The 24,823-nt window shown below is 44.6% G+C and overlaps 4 protein-coding genes across 7 annotated transcripts in view; 3 read left to right on the top strand and 1 right to left on the bottom strand.

The window, feature by feature from the left end:
• Positions 1-272: 272 nt before the first annotated feature.
• On the bottom strand, positions 273-6,026 carry asb7 (ankyrin repeat and SOCS box containing 7). 3 transcript variants are annotated; one of them, XM_084682476.1, is made up of 6 exons: positions 5,889-6,026; positions 5,025-5,060; positions 4,539-4,665; positions 4,119-4,372; positions 3,166-3,771; positions 273-1,844 (listed from the first exon to the last, which is right to left on the bottom strand). In XM_084682476.1, exons 4-6 carry the CDS (start codon positions 4,357-4,359, stop codon positions 1,705-1,707), a joined length of 987 nt encoding a protein of 328 aa, XP_084538602.1. In that variant the 5' UTR covers positions 4,360-4,372; positions 4,539-4,665; positions 5,025-5,060; positions 5,889-6,026; the 3' UTR covers positions 273-1,704. The 3 variants fall into 3 exon arrangements, with proteins under 3 accessions (XP_084538602.1, XP_084538600.1, XP_084538601.1); XM_084682474.1 differs by having other exon boundaries at positions 4,556-4,665; XM_084682475.1 differs by lacking the exon at positions 5,889-6,026 and adding an exon at positions 5,528-5,877 and having other exon boundaries at positions 4,556-4,665.
• Positions 5,889-9,560, top strand: lins1 (lines homolog 1). 2 transcript variants are annotated; one of them, XM_084682473.1, is made up of 7 exons: positions 5,889-6,415; positions 6,531-6,916; positions 7,017-7,115; positions 7,283-7,418; positions 7,559-8,161; positions 8,335-8,521; positions 8,765-9,560. In XM_084682473.1, exons 2-7 carry the CDS (start codon positions 6,551-6,553, stop codon positions 9,522-9,524), a joined length of 2,151 nt encoding a protein of 716 aa, XP_084538599.1. In that variant the 5' UTR covers positions 5,889-6,415; positions 6,531-6,550; the 3' UTR covers positions 9,525-9,560. The 2 variants fall into 2 exon arrangements, with proteins under 2 accessions (XP_084538599.1, XP_084538598.1); XM_084682472.1 differs by having other exon boundaries at positions 5,891-6,415; positions 8,666-9,560.
• Positions 9,561-12,474: 2,914 nt separating this feature from the next.
• On the top strand, positions 12,475-19,492 carry cers3a (ceramide synthase 3a). The gene is made up of 10 exons (XM_084682099.1): positions 12,475-12,658; positions 13,133-13,247; positions 13,884-14,002; positions 14,105-14,162; positions 14,495-14,545; positions 15,272-15,364; positions 15,541-15,669; positions 15,968-16,074; positions 16,698-16,851; positions 17,879-19,492. Exons 1-10 carry the CDS (start codon positions 12,486-12,488, stop codon positions 18,065-18,067), a joined length of 1,188 nt encoding a protein of 395 aa, XP_084538225.1. The 5' UTR covers positions 12,475-12,485; the 3' UTR covers positions 18,068-19,492.
• Positions 19,493-21,370: 1,878 nt separating this feature from the next.
• The window catches only part of adamts17 (ADAM metallopeptidase with thrombospondin type 1 motif, 17), a 44,527-nt gene continuing 41,074 nt past the window's right edge, over positions 21,371-24,823 (top strand). Inside the window, exons 1-2 of the mRNA XM_084683098.1 lie at positions 21,371-21,536; positions 21,973-22,343. Coding sequence (XP_084539224.1) covers positions 21,464-21,536; positions 21,973-22,343 — 444 coding nt within the window. The 5' untranslated portion in view covers positions 21,371-21,463. The remainder of the gene's footprint in view (positions 21,537-21,972; positions 22,344-24,823) is intronic.

Below are 24,823 nucleotides of genomic sequence, written 5' to 3'. Positions count from 1 at the left end.
AGGCAGTTGGTCTTAAGGTATTTGCAATGAATTAAGCAATCTATCATATGGAACAAATAACCAATTCTGGGATTCAGTAAAACAAGAACAACTTCTTGTCAACATAAGACTTACAAACCAAGTAAGCATTTTATATATGAAAAAAATAATAATTTAGATAAGGATTGGTAACAATAAACGAATGAAGTTGCCTGATTGACCTTCACAGTAAATTAATATATTGATATGGTATGATCAGGTTCCTATTTAAGGTTGTTGATCAGGGTCTAGAATTTCAACACAAAAATGTAACTTTTATTTAATTTTCAGACAATTAGACAAAAATACAAATTATATAATGAAATTATATAATTTGCAGGTGATTGGATCAGTTCTTGTTTTGTAAAGAGCATCTAATTAAATGTGAAAATCACAGTATGGTCTTCATTACAAATTACACTTCGTTTTTTTTTTTTTACATATCATTTGCTTTGTCTCCTTCAACATAATATCCTTCCAAATTATTCTTGATAAATTAAACGTCTGAAACTCTTAACATACCGTATCACACACACAAAATAACCAGTACATCGGCTCACATCAAACCAAGCACAATACCTTCCAACAAAAGAAATACATTAGGAACACAGAGTATCATTGCTTAAATAATTCTAGAAAAATATTTGCTGTACATATTTAACAATTATTTACATTTGTTTAAAATAACTGTGTTTATACATTAACACACTGTTCAGAATCCATAAACATCTCATTTTGTAAAAGTAAAAACTCAAAGAAAAACTGGAAAAACAAATAAACAGGTAACACTGTATGTCGAGTTAGGACCATGTCATTGCTTAAGAAAAGTTGTACTTATAGCTTTACAACACTACATAGAGCAGTGTTTTTAAGTTGTCTTAGTATTACACAAGTGGATCTAAATTATTTTAATTCCACTTGCATAGTAACCCATTAAAATATAATCGTAATTACCACAACAACAAAAAATGTACTGGAATAGTAATAGTAATTCTGGCAAAGGCATGTGGGCCACTTTATTGATAAAAAGATGAGAACATAGATGCAGTTTGTGTCCCTGTACAACTTCAACTAGAGACCGCCCAACATAAGGGGTTTGAACAATGAAAGGTGCACTTATTGCAGCATAAGACGATCATTTCCTACAACTTCAACAGGCATGAAACATCTCAGTGAATGTTAAATATAATGGCACCATCTCTGTCTAACTATTTGTTTGAATCAACATTTCAAAAGTTACCCCCAGAAAGTTAACTCATGGTGGCTGTACATGTAAATGAACAGGAAGACCCATATCAACAAATCAAATCCACTGGCATATGCAGACAGAAATCTGACACACTGACGACAGCCCAGTGCCAGATCTGTGGATGTGGTCACATTTCCATTGAGTAAGCTTATTCCACAGCACACATGACTGCATCAACCATCATTCATGATTGGACAGGCTAAAGTGAGAAAGATACTTCCCAGTTTTCAGACTGCAAATCTGTGGACAACATGTTGTCAGTGTGGCGACAGGCACAGAGACAACTGGGGTCACAAAGTGACCTCTCCAGGTTACACAAGAGCACCCCGCACACCTCTCCTCCAGGCTTCCTTCACAGAGAGACACACAATGCTTGCATAGTCTTGGCAGAAACCAGAGTGTTCTCGATGTGCTCCTCCTCATCCCAGGCCCTGGCATCAGACGTTGTCAAACTTGTGTTTTAGATAGTCTTTTATGACCTTAGCGATAGGTAGATCTTCCAGTAACTTGAGGCTCTGAAGGCCTATGCAATGACGAATTCTTATCCGACACATGTCTTGTAAAGTCCTGGGTTGCTCTGAAATACAAGACAAATGTGTTATTTAAATACTGATTGAACAAGATATTAATGCCAGTAGATAGTTATATAAACAGTATTAAACAATATTAAAATCAATAACTATGTTTCATATAATACACAACTAGATAAGGTATTCCCAATAATTTCGTTTTGCAAATTACTACAAACTCTAAACGCTTTTTGGAACCTTAATCTTCCCTTAGTTCTCTCTACGCTCTCAAACCAAACTAGCACCTTGTCATTAGCTACTGCATTGTTTGCTATTAAACTGCAGGAAAGTCGCTCAATTCCAGGAAGCTCAAAAGCTGGAGTTTTATCGCTAGTAAGTGGAACTACTCCCTCTGCCTGCGTCTCCCTCCCGGGGAAGAGGGAAGCACCAAAGCACAACCAGCTGGAGAAACCACAACACTGAGGGGAGCAGGGCACAGCTGCAGGTCTGTCTACCATCACCACAGCCAGGATGCCTGTTGTTAAAGGCTTTGGGTGACACTGCAGTTATTGTTGGAACGCAATATAACCAGGATGTGAGCAATATGGTTTACTGAAACAAATCAGTGATGTGCTGATGCTGTAGAATCTCTCTACTGGTAAAAATATTTATGTGAGCAACCAGAATATACGGACACAACACTGGGGTCAGTGTGCAATAGTCTTCAAAGCTTGCTGCCAATCCTCTAGGGTCTCACAGCCAAGGCAGATGGGTTAATCCAGTGAGGCTGTCCTGTAATCAATAAGCCTGTGGATATGTGATCTGCCTGGTCTCAGGAGGCTGTGAATGGGACTGACTTCACATGCCTGTCTGATACACACCAGAGCTCTTTGATATCTCAATATCAAAGTTCAGTGAGCAGAGCAGGAATGCAGGCATTGTGCTTCCTAAATCATTAGTGCTTCAGGTACCGTATTCTCCTCTCCCCCCACCGCCAATTGTTCTGGGGCTGAACACTGGTCATTATAACCTTGTGTTGGCAACGTGCCCTCTCTGTGCATTTCTGAAGGTTCTACTCGTCTCGACTTACAATCCGGCCATATCCCTTGTTTTGTGTAGAACTACAATCCATCACCACCACACCCACTTTAACCACAGGGTTCTTTCATGTTTGACGACATCCACCATTTTTGTCATCTACATCCCTGCATGAACAAACTACTACATAACTAGAAACAACTCCAGTTTTGGAGCACCAAAACTCATAGTATCCTAACACGTGTCACCAGAAGACTGCATCCCAAACAGCCAAGCAGAAAGAAACCAAACTACCAGTGCCTAACCTCCCCGAAACCCTACGTCAGACCCCAGAGTGGCAGGCCCACTTACTGGTGACCTCCTGCAGGAAGTCCAGACAGGGCCGGCTTATCGCCGACATGCTGACGGCCACAGCCACGGGCGTCTGGCCCTCATAGTTAATGGTGTTGGTGTCTGCCCCGTACGCATACAGCATCTGGGCGCAGACCGTGTCGTCTCTGAGGGCCGACAGGTGCAGCGGGGTCTGCCCGTCCTCCAGACGGAACAGGTTGGTGTCCGCGCCCCTCTGCAAGAACATGCGGCAGTACGAGTGGTTTCCTTTGATTACGGCGTAGCGCAGCAGGAAGCCATTCTGGATGTCGATGTTGGCACTGTGGTCCAGGAGGATTCGAACACAGCTGGAGCGCTCGCGGATGATGGCCAGCTGGAGAGGGGTGGTCCCCTTGTCGCTCAGGGGGTCCACCTCCGCCCGGAACTCCAGCAGGAGGCGAACGAACGAGTCCCGGCCGTAGTGGGCCGCTACGTGGAGGGGCGTCCAGCCATCGTTGCTTTTGGCGTTGATGATGTCGCTGCGGAACTCGGACTCCAGCATGAGCCGGGCGATGCGGGCTCGGCCGTGCATGGCGGCGTAGTGGAGGGCCGTGAATCCACCGATGAAGTCTTTTACTGTGGGGTCGGCTGGAGAGAGGAACAGCAGAAGAGAAGGGAAGAATTGGGGGAGACGAGACCGAACAAAACAAGAGGTGAGTGTACATTTCAATGTCCTTCCATTTAGCAGAGTGGGAAGGACAAGAGAGAATTGACTGACAGAAAAGCAATCACCAGGCCTAATGATGTCACAGGGCAGTCTACAGCAATTAGAAATACATATTAGAAAGTCCCTGGAATCCTGAGGTTTAGCCTGGAGACTCAAGTCGATGAGAAGTCGACAATCCCAGACTGGTAATATACCGCCATCTACAGGACAAAGAAAGCCATGGAGGAAGAACTATTTTAACATCTTCATCCAAGGTTAGGATCCTTACCACCATGCTCTAGGAACACTCTGACACATCTCTCCTTCCCCTTGGCAGCTGAGAAGTGGAGCAGTGTCCAGCCGTTGGCGTCGCGGATCTTGGGAGAGTAGCCTTGCTCCAGCATCTTCCTGACCGTGCACACATCCCCTGCGGCCACGGCGGCCTGGATCTGCAGCTCCTCCTGAAGCTCTGGGTTCCTTCTGCAGTGATGGTTCAGCATCCTGTTACATCTCGTTAAGGGAAGGCTCATCCACACCTAGCCTCTTTTGGGAAACAGACACGATTTGGGATCAGTCCATTTCTTCACTTTACCAGATCAACACAACTGTTTACACCGTAGTCATGGAAAGGCCCACCACTGTGACTATCTTGATAAATTATTCCTTTATCCAGCACATTTGCCGTTCCCACATATTGGTACAAACCCACAGTTTACACATCTTCACCTTTAGTCAAATTGGTGATGTATAACTTCTCTCATGTGTCTCTTGGGCATACCAACAGGGCAGTTGTCAATTGTGAGTACAACTCAAATAGACATGGTTTTAAATCCAATCTGAAAAGTAAACAAAAATAGAAATGCATATACTAATCTCACATGCATTGTCTGTTCAAACCACTGAATACAAAAACATAACATTTAACTACAACGTTTTGATATTAAACCTGTATAGATCTGTAATGTTCGCAAACAAAGTAGACATCATTCTCTGTCATAGGGTGACATTGAATGTCTAGTTTGGTGATTTAATTAATACTGTAAACGCTTTGCAACTCGATCAGATAAGTTGGATAGTTAGCCCAAACAACAATAATCAATAGCTAACTAGATACTTAGCCTAGCCAACAAGATTTTAATGTTCGACTCGTTGGAAACGAACAAACTACTAAGTTATGGAACACAATATAGCCTACCGTGTTCATACTGGACACATATCAGGTTGTGGCAATCTGGAAACAAGGCATTGAAAACAAATTGCGTTAGCTCGTATAGCACAGCCAATTAACTCAAACAAAACAATTAACCGGTTGACAGGTCAGTTTGCCAGCTAGCCTTGCTTTAAAGGTTCGTCCGCTTTTTTTCCCCCCGAGTTATAATTCAGAAAGATATCCAAAACATGGGTCAAACTGACAGTGACACCCAAAATGCATGCATGCAGCATACAATAGCTAATTTGTGTCAAGCTAGGACAACTAGCCAACTTCTTTGCTAGTCACACAATTGAGTAGGTTAGTATAACTACAAGTTAGCTTTTACAATGACCAGTCGATAGATATCACTAGATTACTAGCTGGTGGTAATAACCACTAGCTAGCTAACGTTAGCGAGTATTCAGCAAAAACGAACAAACAACAATGGAGTGGCAAGCTAGGCGCTAACATTAGCCATGGCTTGGCTTTTTCAGTCATCATGGTACCTTCAGTTCTTTCACGGGCTACTTTCCAAGTTAACTAAAGAACTGACACTAAGTGACACTATGTAACAACGCAGCTACAAACACCCACTTGTTTTTAAATACATGCATATTTAGTTAGTTAAGTTAATGCAGGTTAATAAAATAAGGCAATAGTTAGCTCAATTGCTAGTGCTGGTGCTGGTGCTAGAAGTGTAGCGGTTAGCTGACCAATTTTCAGTAATTTCTTGAGTTTTACAACATTCACCACAATGGAGCTATTAGACTATCAGAACAACTCGTACACTCATCCACTGCTCATTGGCACAACGTAACTATTTGCTAGCTATTAAAGCTACAAGCTACAAAAATGCAATATACTTACTGAACTAGATGCTATAAGGTTAGCAGACAGGCTAGTTAGCTGGCTCCTCTACTCCACTGTCCGACGCCAACCCCCAGGACGTGCACCACACCAGCCAATAAGATTTCAGACTTGAGGAACGCGAGCTGTCAAAACAGCTTCGTGCTGCAAACCTCCAGTTACCGCAAAGGAGGCTTTACATTAGCTACATTTCGGTTGTACTTTATTTAATTTTTAAAAATTGTGTAAAAAAAATGCGTTGACAATGCTTTGCAAACGACAGATATATACACTTAGCTATCTTGTTTTTCAAAACGTTTTTTTCAGCATCTCAGATCCTGCTTCCGTGAGCACCAGTCACATGGCCCTATCGGGACACTGTAGCTAGAGCTCGAGCTAAGAAATGCATGCTTGCTGCTTTTCTTTTCGTAAACTATATAGATTTAGCCTATATGGAAAAATAAATTTGTTAATCAGTTACTATGTAACTTACTGCAGTTTTTGTACCACATTCTAGCAAAAGAACCTGGAACACGTGAATAAAAAAGGTAGGTGAGATATAGTGGTTGACTTACGTTTTGTAATGTGTATGTATGTAAACTCTTCAACATAAACCAATGAAGAAAGTTGACATGAAACTAAAATTTAAAAAATCTATTTCAGGTTTCTTCCAACCCATCAAAATGAACTCTAGTTTACTCTCTCTAAATGATGGCTACCGGAGTTTACTGATTGGAGCATCGCCTAACATGACTGCACAAGAGTTTGCGTCAACAATGTCCTTGTGTGTTAGTAAACCACAAAAACAGTGTTGTGAATCAGTGCCTCTGCCGGACAAGGATGTTGAGTGTTCAGATCAACCCAGAGAACCTTTCAAATTACCAGAATGTTATGATAATGGCATCGATGAGATACTCTGCATTTCTCTGACGCTGATGGAGAAAATCTTTTTCAAAATGACATGTCAAAGCTGGTCTCAAGAGACGCAACGTTATTTCAGTACGGTGTACAGAATATTATTGCAAGAGTTTGGTATTATGTCAAATCTTGTGAGTAGTTTAGATTTTATTTGTTGATTTTACTTAAACATGCTTGTAGGCTAGTTTGTGTCATTTCAATTTTCCTCTCTGACCCCAACTCCCTTGACAGATCGATATTTTCAGAACCAAGGATCTGTTGACATCTCATCTTGCTGCAAAGTGTGCATCAGCATGTGTTTCTGTTGAGTTACGCTCTTCTGAGAACTTGGTGAGTTGGATGCTCACCCTCGAATGAGACTCAAAAACTGTTTTTGAAATGTATAATTGGATGACATCCCCAGATACTGATGGACTCTTAGTCAGTTGCTCTTTTTTGCCTCACACAGAATCATTCTCTGATTCATTCATTACCTTCTATTTTATTTAAACTCGCAGCCTGTCAATCCCATTTGGGAGAGGAAATGTCTGCAAGTGTTTCTGAACCCCAGTCCAGGACCTGAGTTGGATGCCTGCCTATGGTCTCTCCAAGACGTCATTAAAACACTGCTTAAACAGCCACAGGGACATAGTGGTATTGATCTTACAGTAGACGTTTTTACATTCTGTGAAACAAACAGACCTCAACACTTGTCACTGCCAATACAGTATGCTATACATGTCTTTGTTCCCCCCCTTATTTCGTCCTCGTCCTTTTATCTGTTTTCCCACCAGGGGCTTTGCAGAAGCTTCTTGCATCCTTTGACCCAGCTCTGTCATCATTGTGTTCTAAGCTTCTCCCTGGAAGTGATGTGGATCAGACAAACAGTGCTTTCTACTCCGGCAGCACTGCAGACTGGGGGGCCACGCTGTGCACTCTACTAGACCTACTGGAGGTGCTCACAGCGTCCAGAGTCAGATCAGGGTCTCGTGGCTGTTTCCTGAGTCAGAGGCTGGCACACACGCGGGCCCCCGGGCTGCTGAGGCTAGTCACGCGTCCGCTGGACTACTTTGTGATCAAGCGAGTGATGCTGCTCCTGAAGAGGGTGCTGCTGGAGAAGGCCGGGGAAGACATGGCTTTAGAGAACGTACCAGCCCCCGGGCCCACGGACCGTCACATCTGCGGGGACATGAACACGCTAACTTCGGAGGTGTTGCAGGTGGTGCGTGCTGCTTGGTTACAGGGTGTTCCGGTGGAGTCAGGGTCTGGGTTCTTCAGTGGGACAAGGCAGGCCTGTGATGGAGGCGGTGACCGCCCCGATTATGTCATGCTGAGAGCTGTTAGTCTTGTTCTACTGAAATCCCTGGATTACAAGATCAAATCAGGAAGTGGCACAGGTAAGGACTTAATCAATACCACATCTCTTAATGTATGAACGCTGCATTCTAGCGAACAGAACCCATTTTGAACAATGTTTCCTGTGCTTGGTTTTGCTCTTCCCCACATGTGCAGCAGGGGGCAGTCTTTTCTTAGATATGAAGCCGGTCTGTTTTCCTCTCTGTGTCTCCAGGTGTTGATCCTAGCATGGATGTGCCAGGGTGTCTGCAAGGCTTGTTGTTGTTCCTGAACCAGCGAGGGGTCCAGCTGCACCAGCCTTGTCATCCTTGCACCTGGGTCTCTGTGGTGTTTGGAGAGCAGGATGATGACATGATGGAGACAGCCAAAGCCTTACTCTCACTACACCTCCACCACAACAGGTAACTATAATAGTAACTGAAGGAAGAGCAGTTTAAGAAAGTACCTACAGTACTAGAAAGTTCTGGATTGTGTTCACACAACATTGACGAAGGCTGTAATGTAATTGAGGGGAAAGTATTTTGAATGTTGGTTTCTCGCCGCAGAGTCTCATCTGAGATGGGTGTGTTTGCTGGTGCTTCAAATACTGCTTCCTGTTCCACCGGCTGCAACCCTCACTGCCACTTCCTGTCGCTCCTCCGAAGTGTCTCCTTTGACCACAGCATCCTCCTGGACTTCCTCATCTCCACGGAAACCTGCTTCCTGGAGTACTTGGTGCGCTACCTGAAACACCTGCAGGGGGACCGGGAAGGTTTCTCTGAGGCCTGTCTGAAGATGGAGGCGCTGGACTGGACACAGAGGCTGGACAGCTTGGGAGAGGACCTCCACCGGTCATCACTTGCCCCCTGTAGCAGTGTGTCTCCGCTGGGCCTAGTCCTGCCTAACCCTGTCCCTCCTCTCCGTCTGGTGGACTATGGAAGCTCAGATGAGTCAGAGACTGAGGAGATGGATGTCTCAGACACACCAAGGAGGGGCACAGGGCGGGAAGCCTGCAGCTCAGAGAGCAGGCCAAGGCTTGGCGGCCTCAATCTGTCACAGGGTGATAAGAGGGAACCGTCCTACTCTTTGGGGCATACACATGAAGGACCCCAGCTATCAGGCTCCACACAGTGTTTTCAGGCCGCACCTGACTGCAAAAAACAACCAGAGAGGGGATCACAGCCTAGAACTGATCCAGACCGTGGCCAAGGGCGGAGTCTGCCAGGTCCAGGATGGAGGCTCAGGACCCTTGGCCCTGCCCAAGACAGACGTCATGGGGACCTTGACAGAAGGGCATTCACCTGTCTGTCCGAGCTCAGAGCTGTGATAGCCAGGCTGCAGAAGAGGAATCTCTTTCCCTATAATCCTGCCTCGCTCCTCAAACTACTGACTAAGATTGAGACAGAAAGTGTTGTTCATCATTGACATACTACCGATTTAAAATAAAACACAAAATTGAAACATGTCTGTTCGCAGTTTTCTTAATGGTATCTGTATATCGTAGGTATCTAAAATATCAATATATAAAATATAAAAATATACACATACAGTAAGATAAACATATAGTAAGATATACATACAGGAAATAATTCCCAGTTCTCCTGTTGGTGTGGGTTATAATACTATTTTGGTGCCTTTCAGCTGCCTTTCAGGTAAATCTTGAGTCATGACAGGAAAAGAGTTAGTCCTGAAAGTGTGTTAACAATCAGTGTTTCAGCTGTGTGTATACTTTGAGCTCTGCTCTGTTTACCCATCCTAAGCAAACACAACGTCCACCTCCTAAACCAATACACTACAGCTGTTTGACGGTTACTTCATCACATCCCTGCCTCTTTGAAGCTCATTCTGTAAGCCATCAGCATGGAACATTGTTCCTGACCTCTGTCTTATCTCCACTCCTAGCTCCTAACTGACCATACCTATATCTCTATGTTACTAGACGTAAGAATCATCTGTCTGTAGAAATAGAAGCTCAATCCAAACATGCTGGTAAACATGCCCTCAGGGCACCCCTGCCTGTGTGTCTGTGTTGAATGTGAGAGTGTGTCATGGCACTCAGCTAGCCTACCTCCCCTACCTGCTAACCTAGAGGGAAAAAAACTGCCGGGCAATTGTCCCTGACTGGGTGTGACCATAAAACATGTGAAACAAAGGGAGAGTGCCTGCTTGCTTTGTCTGCCTGCCTGCTTGCTGCCTGGCTCTTCAACTGTAGAGGGATAGAAGGCTTCTGTCAGGCTTTGTAGTTTCCCACAGTAAACACAGGACTAGCAGCAACCAGGTGAGACCGGCTCTTATCTGCTCTCTCTTTTGCAGCAGCAACAGAGGGAAGGTACAGTTATGTTTTTATATGACCTTGGACCTAGTGTAACAATTTTTGTGTTCGCTTTTTTCGTCTGATAGGTGAGGACAAATTGGGATTTCTTGATTGTATACCTGTTCTAGTTAACTTAGAGTACTTTAAGATAACATTCATTTGGTTGCGATCTGAGTTGTTCGAGGGTGAAGTGAGCTCCTACAGGTATGTGCCTGGTCATACATGACTGAGCTGAGCTGAATGAAGGCTCTGTTCGGCTAACAGGTCGATGTACAGGACCTTCACTAGCTGGGTGCTTCAGCTATCCCCAAACAACTCTGTTTTCCGACCAATTTTATTGTTCTGTAACTGGCTTAGATTCATAGTTATAAGCATCTCTGGCACTTCTGCCGTCCAGCCGTTATGAAGTCATGAGCCTTTAAAATGAGTAATTACATCTATGTCTTCTAGAGCCAATTCTCTAGTTTTAAATGTTTCTCTATAAAACTCTCACCAAGAGCCCGATTAGACTCGAATGATGAAATACTCTACCAGCTTTCCCCACCAATGCTGACAATATATATTTTACGTATTCCTATCAATTTGAATGTATTAATTATTTTTTATGAAGATTTAGCTTTAATCCTTAACCCATATAACTGCCAACTGGGCACTTATTGCTTGTGTGATCCAGGCATGTTTGTGGGAATGGCAAGACCACAAAAAAGAAAAGTGCCTGTGTTGTTTGAAATAAATAGAGAGATCTTTTAGAAAGGAGAGACAAAAGTCTATGGATTTTAAACAGTGCATTGTGATGTGCATCTTTCTGCATCACACAACATTACACAGCCTGAGGTGGGTTTGTTATCCGGACCTCAAGATGATCGTTCTGGTCAGGTGGTGTGTTCTGGTGCACAGACAATTACGCCAAGTCACATGTTAATTACTCAGGGACATAGGGGTTATGACATCTGCAGTGATGTCATAACTGTACCAGTACAACAGGGGCCAGAATGCCCCCCTCCGTTCTCCCAAACACACACACACGTCACACGCCAGTCAACAACAAAACCTACATGCGTCCAAGTGATCCTCCTATTTCTTACATGAGAAGGTGTTGTGCTGTGTCTAGAGGTATGTGTGGTGCACAAGTCGTTTCCACGCTCTGCGGCTACATGGCTTTCTTAGTATTCTAGATGCGTCCAACTTGCAGCACATTCAATGACACGTCACGTGAACTACCGAAGCGAGTCTGGGCCATCCGCAAGAGTACAGTGTTCTCTGGGTTGATGAAGTCATAATGGGATTTACTGCCCCATCATACAGTTTTAGAGTCTTTTACTATAAGGGAGTTCCAAGTTGAGTTAGTCTCTGACTAAAGATAAACGCTACTTGCTCCACTAATCACTGTCCCCATGATCACAGCATCCTGAATCTTTCTTTGTTTCCTGGGGGCACCAAACAGAGCTGTTGAGGGTAGGAGCTCTTGGGAGTGAGGGTTTCTGGGGCTCCTATTGTCATCATGTTTAGGTTCTTGGGAGGTGGAATCTGACCAGGGTTGAGAGTCAGCAGATTCAGCCTGAGGCTCTGGAGGGCCCCCATGGAGGTCTGTTGACTGTTGCTATGTCAGTGTTTCATCTTCCAACACTCACAAACCAGTCAACAAGATTGCTGCTGCTGTGGCACTTGGAGGGGTTCTGTGATGTAACCTGTGATGAACTCATGCATTATTGAAACACTGTTCTGTTATTAAAGCTTTTTTTTCCTGTCCCAGGATGTTTTAGTAAGATGCAGGTTTTATTGATTGTTTGAGGTTTTCTCTGGTGACGTTGTGTGTGCGTAGAAGGAGAGAGATCTTGTGAAAGGGGCGAGAAATGCTGTGTCAATATTTGTTGTGTAAATAAAGAGTGGGTCACCCTATGCATTTTTGAATATGACCAATCACAATGAAGATAAGACAGAACAGTATTATTGCCCAATGGTGAGGCTTTAATAACGTTTGTTCAGTAGTTTAGAAATCTTTATGATCCAGCGAGAATGTTTCTTGAGCAGCTTGCTCCTCCTCACATGTGACACAGGGACCCTGCAGTGCCATGATTGACACTCTGTATCAGTGGTTCTGGTGGGACCGGATCTGGTTGCCGGTCAACCTGACATGGGCCGACCTTGAGGACAGAGAGGGGCGTGTCTATGCCAGAGCCTCACACCTGTACGTCACAGTGCCCTACGCCATAGTCTTCCTACTCATTAGATACCTGTTTGAAAGGTAAGGTGAGCTTCTTATACACACCCACAATGCACTTTGGAAAGTTGAGCTAATAACACACACAGCCATGCTATTTGTCAGACAGAAAGGTGACTTTAAAATTCCCATTCTGTGGCCAGCATCACTTGGCAGGATCATGGTGCCACATGCTTCAGGGAGGGTTGTTTCATAGTTCACTGATTCCCAAAGTTTACTGTGAAGCACCTTCCTTAAAGTGGTCATTCGACCTATCCAGTAAAACATTTTCCACTGAGGAAATATTACTTTGCCCAGGCCAGAGAGACGAGGCATTTTAATGTTCGGTATAAATGTACCAGGTGACATGTCCTTTGTCTACATGGCCATTGTTTGTGTTTGTAGGCTGTTGGAGGGAAGCAGATCTCCTGTTACAATTTCACCTGCTTGGTTGCGCTGGGCGGGGATGTGTATCTGTATGAACCAGTTCTCACTGGTACAGTGTGTTCTTACTTCCAGGTTGATAGCAACACCGCTAGCAGCCTCAGTGGGGATCAGAGAGAAAGTCAGGCTGAGAGTGGAAAACCCCATCCTGGAGCTCTGCTACATCTCTCACTCCAGAAACCCTACACAGGTACACCCTAACCCAAACTCCTAATCCTGGACAGACCCTAGCCCCAACCCTAACTTCACACCCTGGATAGGTAAACCGTAAGCCCGGTTTACGGTTTCCTCGCCCTGTGTTTTGAGAGTGTGTGTGTACCAGCTCATCCATCTGCCTGAGTGTGGTGTGGTGTGTGTGAGTGGAGGTCACACCATCAAAAACCATGTCGAAGGTTTTAGATGGGATCACTGATGCTTAAAGGTCGTTCAGATGACACATGCACACACACGTGCAGGGAGTGGAGACATTGAGAAACACACGCGCATGCAGGAGTGTCTGCCAAACAAATTGGGTCTCTACATTTTCCCATCCACACTGTCCTTCCTCCTCCGAGGAGAGCGATCTGTTCTGTTCTATGTTTTTGTATTGGGGTTCTTTGTTCCATGTGAGCATGGGGGGAGAACATGCAAACTCCACACAGAAAGGCTCGGAAGGCAGCTCACCAAATCTCTGTTGAGAGATCATCTGTTTTCCTGCCTACAATTGTTGCTCTGAGAAAGTTAAAAATTGATCATAATTTGTGCTTCTGAGGACATTAAAAAGTACAGTAATGAGTAGCTCTTTGTGTGTGTGTGTTGCTCATGGTGTTGATGGTGTTTCTCCTAGGCAGACATTGATGGGCTGTCAAAGAAAAGTGGCTGGTCAGTCAGGCAGGTGGAACGCTGGTTCAGAAGGAGACGCAACCAGGACCGACCTGGAGTGCTCAAGAAGTTCAGAGAAGCCAGGTGAGTTTTTGTATCATGATCAAATGTGTGTGTTTGTTAGTTTGTGTTAGACAGAGAATATCATGATTTCATTCAATAGTGACCCCTGCCTGTTTGTTGCAGTTGGAGGTTGGTCTTCTATCTGTTTGCATTCATTGGAGGAATAGTAGCCCTTCATGATGTGAGTACACTGTTTCTTTTTCCCCAGTCAGATTGGTTTGGTACTGTTTGTGAGTTTAAACAGTTTGAAGCATTTCTACACATGCAAATACAGGACATAGAGTTTATGCATTCACTGTCTCTTAAAGTCTGAGCCAGGCCGGATTTATCAGAACAGAACATTACTCATAGTCCTCCCTCTTAGGAGCCAGCAGGAAAGCGTAGGGGAGTGCAGGAGAGGTTAGGGGAATTTAAGCTAAACCAAATATGAGCAATTGTAGGTGGAATGAATCTGTGATGACTTGTTGTGAAAATACTGGTTTTTTTATGCTTTTGTGTTTTTTGTCTCTCCAGAAAGAGTGGTTTTATGATACACGTAAAGTATGGACTGGTTTTCCACAGCAGGTGTGTATGGATTTGAGTGTTTTCTCCAACACCTACCACACTGTATTTGCCCTTGTCACGTGTCATCAAGACCCAGTAAAAATATAAACACAACACATAACTTTTAACGATCTTCACTAACATTTTCACGGAATATCCACATTTACAACATTGCATAAAACTGTCGATAATCCTCATCTCAGGTCCAGTACAGGTCCTTATTTAGAAGTAAGTCAGTTTTTGTTCGTTTTATGAGGGGAAGAATGCATGTGTTGAGCTGATCCATGTTGATACTTGCTTGGTGCCAGGTCCTAATCAAAGAATGATGTCAGTCTCACTGGAACACTGCTGGTATGATTAGGCTACAGTATGTTCAGCCTCAGGACCAACCAGGCCGGGGTTTTGAGTCAAATACAGGAGAGAGAGCGACAAACACACATGCACAGACATACAGCAGTCAGCCCCTCCAGTGAGCAGCTCTCTGACTAAGGAAAGAGCCTGGGGATACTTGTCTTTGTGTTGAATCTTTTTTGTGTGCTGAATGACTGAGATTATCTCATGAAAATGTGGGGTCTTGTTACCTCTCCTTTCGCTCTTTATTTCTTTCTTGCTTTCCTTTCTCTCTCTCTCTCTCTCTCTCTCTCTCTCTCTCTCTCTCTCTCTCTCTCTCTCTCTCTCTCTCTCTCTCTCTCTCTCTCTGTCTCTCCCTCTTTCTCTCTCTCCACCCTCCCCTCTCCCTCTCTTCAGTCCATGTTGAAGTCTCAGTACTGGTATTACATCCTGGAGCTGAGCTTCTATGGGTCTCTCCTCTTCAGCGTCACCGTGGATGTGAAAAGGAAGGTGAGTTTCGGGTGACAGATCCCCTCCCTGGAGCCCAGGGGCCTGAACCTCTTTAGTTCACACAGTCACCAGGTGCAAACACACCAGCTTCATGGTCTCCTCTCATTCTCCAATGCTGGACATTCACTGACTTGATCCACGTTGGCATATTTTGAAAGGCTGCTGTTTCTTTTTAGGACTTCAAGGAACAAATCATTCACCATGTCGCCACCCTGGTCCTACTCTCCTTTTCCTGGTGTGCCAATTACATCCGCATAGGAACCCTGGTCATGCTCGTCCACGACGCCTCTGATATCCTGTTGGAGGTAGGCATGTGGCTAGGGACAGACCTTCCACTCAGAGGCATGTGGCTAGATACAGACCTTCTACTCATAGGAAAGGAAGTCCACAGGCAGCACTATAGTACTGTCATGTAAACAATGAGTGAAAAGCCAGAAGTGATTAGAGAGACTCACTTCACACAGCATTTGACAACGCAGTTAAAGTACAAATCAGATGTAACCAAATGAGAGCAGCTTGATAGTGAGACTGCTGACTGTGCAGTTCGATAATGGGCGACTAACTAGTGCATGTTTTGATTTGATCTGTGTTTGTGTATTACAGTCTGCCAAGTTGTTTAACTACGCTAAATGGGAAAGAACCTGCAACACTCTGTTTGTTGTGTTTACGGTTGTGTTCATGGTTACACGACTCGTCATCTTCCCATTCTGGTAAGCCAACTGACAGCGTGTGTGTGCACGTGCGAGCGTGTGTGTGTGAAGTGTGTGATGTGTGTTTACCTGTTTGTTATTTTGTTATTTTGTTTACAGATCTTTAGAAGTCATGAATGAGTTATGAATACCAAATCAATACATCATGAGTGCATTGTGATACAAATCTCAATATTTGCTGAGAAATGTTTGCCCTGCCTCTCCTTAGAGGAACAAATACGACGGATCTCACTCTCCGAACACAAGCATTAGTCACATTGGTCTTTGTCTGGTTATTGTTTTCTGCAGAGAAAGCCTACACACATCTATGGCACTGTTCTGACAGTTTTAACAATTTGACAATCCATTAAACCAAACCTGCTAAAATAGATTATCAAAACAACATATTTTTTAAATTAGCGTAGGTAGAGCATCAAGTCCCATGACTTGGTTATCAAACACAATGGACATTGAATAATAGAACAATACATTATTTTCTCACACATTAATTTCAGTTGGGGATGGTGATTTTGTGTGTGGATATGTCGTTTTTTTCTGTTTTGTGATGTAGTCTTTGTGCATCGTGATCTAGTTTTGTGTTTGGGGATGTGCCGGGGTTCTAATGTGTTGTGTCTCTGTTGCAGGCTAATCCACTGCACTTGGGTGTACCCTCTCGAACACTATGCTGCGTTCTTTGCCTACTATTTTTTCAATGCGATGCTGGTGATCCTCCTCTTCCTGCACATCTTCTGGGCCTACCTCATCCTACGTATGGTCAAGAAGTTCCTCTTTGGCAACGTAAGTGTTGCCCATCACCGCTGCTTGCAGTGACGTGGTTAGTTCCGTCTAGAGGAGTGAAGCACATGAGCTTTGGGGGTCAGAGTGTCTTGGTGAATAAGGCAGGGCAGAAAACAAGCACAGGAGTGGGTTGTCTCATGCTTTCATCATCTTCTGATACCAGAAGATGATTTTCATGGACGATTGGAACTCCTGAGTACCACAAGGTTTGTGAGAAGCCATTCACAGGTGCCTCTTTCATGTTTATCTGTCTCTGATTTTCAAACAGCTAGTGTAGACTCCATGACAGTGCACCATGGAACACAGGTCTTGTTTCCCAGCAACCCTGCGGCCTCAGAGAACCCTGCTGCCTCCACACTACTCCTCCTGCTGACGGCAGTGTGACCTTGTGTCCAGTCGAAGCCCCTGTACCCAATGTGCCATGGTCTGGCCTCTCCCGTAGTAGTGTTGTGTTGCTGGGTTTGTGTGCCGGTGTTGGCCCGGTACCCCAGCAGCCCTGTCAGAAACAGAGTGCCAGGGACGGATGGAGACCAGACATAATCACTGTGCTGAACAAGCACACAGCCAGCAGCAGTTGCTACAGAGACCTAATTATTAGTGATTTAGCAGTTGTTGTAGCTACCAGAATAGTGTTTCAGAGCAGAACATTGTGTTTTCAGAGCTGTGTGATTTAGGAGAGGGTAATCCTCCTGAGCCTCCCACTCCAGCTGATCCTAGGATAGTGACAATGTGGGCTGGGGTTGCATTGCTAGAAACACTATTGTTAGGTTCAGGTTTCACCTGGGCATTGGGGTGAGTGGCAAGTTGTTTTTCAAGTTTATGTGGGATGGAGCCAGACACCCTAGGTAGACTGGAGTAGATGTGGCCGAAACACTTTTACAATTTAATTGTCCTGTGGGGTTTCATCTGTGCTGAATTGCTTGTTTGAGTGGACACAAATTCTCTGTGAATAATTCAAACATTATAATAAATACAAGTAAATATGTGTTAGGCTGGTTTTAATTCTCAACGTATTCTTCTTTCACAGTTAACTGGAGATGTAAGAAGTGAAAACGAAGAGGAGGAGGATGAAAATGGGAGCATTTCTACAGAGGAAGAGGAGAGACACTACATAACAGGCAATGGTGTGGGCAGGGCCACCAAGGAGGGAACCAATGGATGCTCTGGACGCTTATCCATGTCTGAAAACATCTGTCAGTCAAAGACTGTGTACTGACCAGAAACTCATCCTTACTGGTCGAGTCCTGCACACAAAACATGGTGCGGAGGGAAGGGAGGTGTGATGATGTGAGTAATCGAACAATGTTAAACAGATCCTGTCCCATTTAGACAAAATAAAAGATGTATTTCTCCAGTACATGGAGAGTGACCTAGTCGAACAAAAATGGCTGTGTCCGTCAGAGCGGCCGTACATGGAGCAGTGCAGACGTAGAGGCTGACCTTACTGTGTTCTTTTCAACTCCAAACGATGACATGCTCTTGTGTTTGAAGAGAGCAGTGTTGTTGATGGCACAGCGTCCCATGTAGGCCCTTCAGAAAGATAAACACCCCGAGAGTGGAACTGGGCAACAAAACACACAGCCCCGTGTTTGGTATCGTCATCATATATAATTGGTTCCGTATTGTTTCAGAAACACAGAGTGAGCACATCATATTAGTCTGCCTGGGCCCCTGTGTCTCAGCCCCTTGTCGATCAAGACCTGCTGGGGTTTATGGGCTGTGTTCGCTTGCGGCATGTTTTATCTCAACCTGTGCTGGGGTTGTTTATGGTTACAGAGAGATGAATGGGGCCTGATATCACTAGTGACTCCCCCAGATAAGATGGTCATATCTCTCTGCTTGTCCTCTCTGACCACAGTAAAGCCCTGCTGAACTCAGCCACTTAGAACCCGGACTATTAGGTCTTGCTTCTTAACTATGTTGGCTAGCACCAGGCATAACTACAATGTACTATTGTAGTTGGGGTAGTTGGGTTATTGGGGGTCAGATGGCTGAGTGGTTAGGGAATCGGGCTATTAATTAGAAGGTTGGCGGTTCGATTCCTGGCTGTGCCAAATGACATTGTGTCCTTGGGCAAGGCACTACTTGCCTCGGGGGGAATGTCCCTGAATGTCCCTGTAATCTGTAAGTCGCTCTGAATAAGAGAGTCTGCTAAATTACTAATTGTACTATGCTGTGCCATTTTATACTTTCTCATACATACTGTACAGTGAACACCTGTACCATTTCATTGTCCACTACAGCATATGGTACATTCTGAACAAATTGTGTTTTTTGACCCAAGGCCATAATTGAGGTCTGAATTATATTTATTTTGTATTGAAGTATTTTATGGATTCACAGGAGAGTGTAAAGCAGACTTATGAAGATACATTTCTGCAGCATTTAGAAAAATCTATTTTTGAATGAGGCATGACAGAATGATTCCGAGGTCCCAAATATTGATTCAAATGTTCTCAAACATTGTATTGTTTTATGTAGGATATTTTATATGCCAATGATGGATCAAACATCCATTTTGTAAGTCTGGGTTGTTTTATAATTTTCAAAAAGAAAAGGTAAGACTGACAGTGGAGATTCCACTACTTCTGTCTCTAAATCTCATATGCCAATAAAATGATTTTATTGGCTGACAGTTTGACCTCCAGTTTACTGTGGTTTTATTTTACCCTATTCCTACTGTATATCACTGTGACAATCACCGAGCTTGGTTCCTATCCTGTCATACCCCAACAGGCCTCTGGGGGGAGTACATCACCACACTCCTCAACTCAAACTGAGCAGGATCAGACGTGTCTTGCAGCCTTTGCACATGAATGCCATCTGAATTTCAAGAACAGTCATCTTCTGACTCTCTGTATAGGTCTAATGGAGATCTGTCATGGTGGGTAAACTCTTCCTAGTCTGTCTCCGTAAAGGAATTACCTTGAGATCAATTCTATAGGAACAGATTGCAAGTCTCCATCCTAGTGGCTATTCTCTTTATCTGCAGGGAACGCAAAAATTGGCTCCTCTAATCATGAGATCAGACCAATCAAAGCCCTCAAACCTGAATTCATCCTTTGAACATACACAGAATCACATTCACATTCACACAGACAACCAGGTATAGCCTGTTCAGCAGTCATTCAAGGACGAAGCTAGGCTATGTTTCTATGCTGTGCTGGACTGTCGGTGCATGCTGTACATGGCTTTATTGATTCGTAGTATAATCCTCAATGTTTCAGGTTCAAATGTTATGGAATGCTTCGTTTCCACTAATACTTTCTATGCAGCAGTAGGCCTACTACTTTGTTCAAAGGTCACAGTGGATGTTTGCCTTGTAAATACATGTACCAACAATGAACTTACCCATAATATATATCTGGCACACATCACACATATCACACACGTGTGCACACACACAAACAAACTATTCAATTCCTTTTCTTTAGCCTGTTTTCTGCTGGCGTGAACATAAGTCTGCAAAAGTGCCAACACTGAGCTTGTGTCAGGTCACTGCTGTTAGGTGAAAGCCTCTTCTATTGGCTGATCGTATTTGTTTTTGATTGATGCTCCAGCACGTGGCCCTCAGCCGACCCAGCGGGGCTGTTGAACAGAGACAGCAGTATTTATGTTCCAGTGTGGCCGCTCTGGGCTGGACCGCCTCATTGTAAATGAGTCCATCCATATTGGGTAGCTGCGTCTGTGGCTGATACAGTGGCTGCCTGGTCCTTTAGATGCAGAGGATAAGTGATGGTCTGCTCTGCTCACCGGCCATGACCATCATCTATAACACCACCCCGCAGCAGAAGAATACCCCTGCTATGCACTCTGTGATCTGGGGCTGTGGCGGTGGAAATTCACCCGCGGTTGGAAAATTCTTCACAACTTATCTAACCGCGGCACATTGCTCGAGGCCAAACCATTTGGTTTGGAATCTATACGCTAATTGAAACCCATTGTCTTTCCATTTGCAATTAGGAGTTGATGAGAACTTTTAACAGACCATTAGCTTTAAGCTCAAGCTATGTGATCATGTACACTGTTAGGCCTACAGTATTCTAAGTATTTTTCCTTGGTTAACTTAGTTTATTTATACTTCAGTGTATCAACTGAAGCATTACACACTATAACCCTAAACAGTCGGGTCCACCAGTGTAATAAAACGTATAATGATATAGCGGTCCTCGGCACAGAAGCTGGATCTCTTGCGCGAATCAAGTAGTACAGACCCTGAATGCAGCAAACATGTTTATTATGTTGCAAAAATGTTTATTAACAATTAGCCTACTGATTAACATTTCAGCACCCAACTAGCACCGCTGATGACCCGCTGTACTTTTCTCAGTGTCCCTCTTCACTGAAACCACGTGTAGGGTTTCAGCCCCCAACAGCAAAAGGAGGCTTTGACGACCAATCACGTATGAGATATTTATTAATCCAAAACGGCCTCACCCAATCCAGTGTCTGCATGGGCAGATGGAAAGAACAGTAGGCGTGTCTACAGCTTCAAACTCTCTTTGCTTGAAGTCCAGATACTTAAGTTGACTAACTTTAGAGAACTTCACAGCAGTCCGGGTAGGCTTTGCACGCGCTTACAGTCTTCACAGATAGCCAGATAGTCTTGATCATGCACGATAGCCATGCTGCCCAGCTTCTCTTGTTCCTGTCTCTGCTCTGCATCGGACTGACTGCGATCTCTGGTGAGTAGGCTACTACCCGACTTTGTAACACAGGCGTTATGAGGCTTTGCATTTTGTGATTGTGTAGCGGGGTTTACATCACAACCCCTCATTTAATAACTTTATATAGTAGTCACTTTTTCCTTCGTTCTCTTTATTCAGTTTTTGCTGAATTTAGTCAATTAGTTGTAAATGGCGTCTGAATCTGATAAATTCAGTAATGAGTTTCACACAACTCCTCATAAATGTTAACTCCACTGAGACTTCATTCAGGATAATGACTAACAGCCAGATGATCTGTGGTGATGTAGCGCAATCCTCTCATTAAGGCCACAAAGGATGTCGGTAGGCGTCTGGTTGGTTTCACATTAATTGAAAGGGGCACACTTTTAATGAACTGTAGGAATAAATACACTCAACCGTAACACATTTAACCCCCTCCTCCCATTCCACGCAGCTCACTCTGGGTTGGAGACAGAGGTGGTAATCCCCGTCGCTCTATTTGGAGAGGACTCTCACCTGTTGAGCGACTCGTCTTGGCGCAGCCCGCGTCGCCGAGGCCAGCGGTCTGCCTCTGCTGACCCCGCCGGAGGACCCCAAAGCGGAAGGGACGACTTATTCTTCTCCCTGCCTGCTTTTGGAAGAGACCTGTACCTACATCTAAGGAGGGATGACTCCTTCCTGTCAGATAACTTTGTTGTAGAACAGAGGCACAGTGGAAAGAACACTAAACTGTCGCACCTTTCCAAGGAAAAACTATGCTTTTACTCCGGGCGGATTGTCAATCATACCGACTCTTTTGCATCACTCAACACCTGCGGTGGTCTGGTAAATTCATTTTTTCCTTCACTTGTCTCACCCCTTCACCTTGCTTCTGGGGAATGGTTGAGGACTCCACAGAGAAAATATTAATGGTGGCATTGTCCTTGGTTCCTACTGCTCAGATGCCCTCCTGCAGACCAATCAAGACCATCCAGTATATAAAACATACAAAATTACCATAATTAAGTCCCCATTGGCATTCTTGTTTGTTAACTCTGCAGCTCTCTTATTAGTGGTATGTGTGGGTCTGAATGTGGCTCCAATCAGTAACCTGCAGTAAAGCCTGCGCTGTGTTCGCCTCAACTGAGCTGAGAGGGCCAGTCAGCTGGAGATGAGGTCAGCTGGTTTTAGATACCCTGAAGGAGTGCCTGCCTTGCAGCCAGCAAGCCTGGTGGAGTGAGTACTGGTGTTATTGTGACAAGCAGGCCAAATCTACTGATAGTACAGGCTGGAGTGTGCCATTTACCCCACAGGCCCCCTTCACACACACACACACACACACACACACACACACACACACACACACACACACACACACACACACACACACACACACACACACACACCACATTCACACTCTTATGCTGCAGGGCTGATTAGATGATGGGATGCCTAAACATCCCCTAACACAGTTTGTGTGTGGGGGGTCTGTCTCTGTGCCAGTGTCATCTCTCAGAGCTGCAACGGCTCTCTGTCCATTCTCTCTGACACCACGTAATCCGTCACTTCCTCACACACTGCTGAAACACACACGCACACATATTAGTATTTCACTTTTGAATGCCTGCAAACAGCACACCATATGCGTCCCTATCTTGTGAATCAAAGTAAAAAAGCCGAAAGTGTATCTCATGATCTGTTCCTGGGATCTATTTCATTCTGAGCTTAGTAATGCTGACATTTTGTCTGCCAAGGCCTGCATAGTAACTGGAAAATGAGGTCACAATTGTTTTAAATGTTATATTCATGTGTGTGAGCTAACTAGGTCAAGCTCGGTGACACCTTTAGCATCAGACACAGACATGTGGAAACAGTGCTAGTTCCTCAGGCATTGCTAGAGATGGACACTGTTCTGCTGGCCTGCATGGCTGACAACACCAAGCAGCACCAGAATAGAATGCACCAGCCCGCCTCTTCTTTAAAGGCTCTGCTTCACTCTGTGGGTCAGATGTAAGTCAATACAACGTGTGTGTGTGTGTGTGTAGACCCTCATGTCATACAGTGGCACCTCAAGATAGTTTTATTTGTGTTGTTAAATCATTGAGTTGTTTTTGGCTCGAGTTCAGTTCAAACAAAAGCCCCGGACTAGGGAACGTTTATGTGTGTGTGTGTGCGTGTGAGTGTCTGTGTGTAGAGGAAAAGCAAAAGAGCAGTCTGATCCTAACTTTACCTGCCTTCTTGGTCAATCTGACAGCCAGGTCAGCAGTGCACACTGGGTAGTGAAGGAACCTGCTGAAAGTGTCACCTGACACACATGGTCTGGAGAACTAAGGAGTGACCATGGGTTACCCTTTCAGTAACTTGAGATGACCTTTCACCCTGTCTAGAGGGGCTCTGTTCTAGAAGGCTGAGCCACTGACAGGTCCTCACACCCCAGGGTTGGTAACACAGATAAAGTATCAGTGGAGCTGTAGAAAGCAGGTTCTCCTTGCCACACACTGGCTGTGTAGCTGCATTCCTGAGTGTGTCTGAGCTGGGAGCTGGAGGTCTGTGGATAGGCTGTAACAGACCCAGATGCTGTTCCATCGAACCCAGCATACCATACGCTCTTCACTTCACCATACTCACAGTGGACTCTCTGTGGAGGATGTGGACGTTGTGTTGTTCTGTATGTGGTGAGGGGAACAGCACCCCCCCCCCCCCGTCTGTCTGTCTGTCTGTCTGTCTGTCTGTCTGTCTGTCTCCACTGTATCCCTCTGCTTATGAGCACTATCCATCCCTGTCCCACTCTCTCTCTGTCTGTCTGTTTGTCTCTGTCTCTCTTCTCTCTTTCTTACCCTCTCACCATCAGAATAATTAGTTCTTGTTAGTGTTAAATCATCATCTCGTTATGATGGAATAAAAATGTGTAGTCCCCAATACAGATGGTGGTTCCCATGGCAACTATTGCAGGAACATGTAATTACCACTTCTGGGTTTTGGGATAGCGATACCCTTAAGAAAGGCTGGATGTCTTGTTAATGCCATGTCAGCTCACTTTACTGGCTTGTCAGATGAACCTTTACGACACTGCCGTGAATCCTGACCACATTCTCCTGCAGCTCTCCCTTCTCATCGTCCATGATTCATGCATGTAGTGTGTGTCTGTACGTGTCAAGGGAAGAAAGAGGACTCTTTATAGCCTCTCTCTCTCTTCCCTGTACCTTCCTCTCTCTCTCTCTCTCTCTCTCTCTCTCTCTCTCTCTCTCTCTCTCCCCCCTCCTCTCTCTGTAGCCTGGGGGGTGTGTGTGCTGAGGTGAATTGGAGAGGTGTTCCATCTCTCCTTG

Source organism: Hypomesus nipponensis, chromosome 19 (assembly GCF_054491055.1).
Source record: "Hypomesus nipponensis isolate SF chromosome 19, ASM5449105v1, whole genome shotgun sequence".
NCBI classification, from domain to species: Eukaryota; Metazoa; Chordata; class Actinopteri; order Osmeriformes; family Osmeridae; genus Hypomesus; species Hypomesus nipponensis.
This window is presented reverse-complemented; position numbering and strand designations above follow the sequence as displayed.

Excerpts from the sequence above, each read along its gene's own strand:
- asb7 (XM_084682476.1), bottom strand. The coding sequence starts at position 4,359 with ATGAGCCTTCCCTTAACGAGATGTAACAGGATGCTGAACCATCACTGC. Across the intron at positions 3,772-4,118 it reads AGTGTTCCTAGAGCATGGTG|CCGACCCCACAGTAAAAGAC; the intron begins GTAAGGATCCTA and ends TCCTCTCTCCAG. Across the intron at positions 1,845-3,165 it reads CTTCCTGCAGGAGGTCACCA|AGCAACCCAGGACTTTACAA; the intron begins GTAAGTGGGCCT and ends CTTGTATTTCAG.
- lins1 (XM_084682472.1), top strand. The coding sequence starts at position 6,551 with ATGAACTCTAGTTTACTCTCTCTAAATGATGGCTACCGGAGTTTACTG. Across the intron at positions 6,917-7,016 it reads TTGGTATTATGTCAAATCTT|ATCGATATTTTCAGAACCAA; the intron begins GTGAGTAGTTTA and ends CTCCCTTGACAG. Across the intron at positions 8,162-8,334 it reads CAAATCAGGAAGTGGCACAG|GTGTTGATCCTAGCATGGAT; the intron begins GTAAGGACTTAA and ends CTGTGTCTCCAG.
- cers3a (XM_084682099.1), top strand. The coding sequence starts at position 12,486 with ATGATTGACACTCTGTATCAGTGGTTCTGGTGGGACCGGATCTGGTTG. Across the intron at positions 13,248-13,883 it reads ACTCCAGAAACCCTACACAG|GCAGACATTGATGGGCTGTC; the intron begins GTACACCCTAAC and ends TGTTTCTCCTAG. Across the intron at positions 16,075-16,697 it reads CTCGTCATCTTCCCATTCTG|GCTAATCCACTGCACTTGGG; the intron begins GTAAGCCAACTG and ends TCTCTGTTGCAG.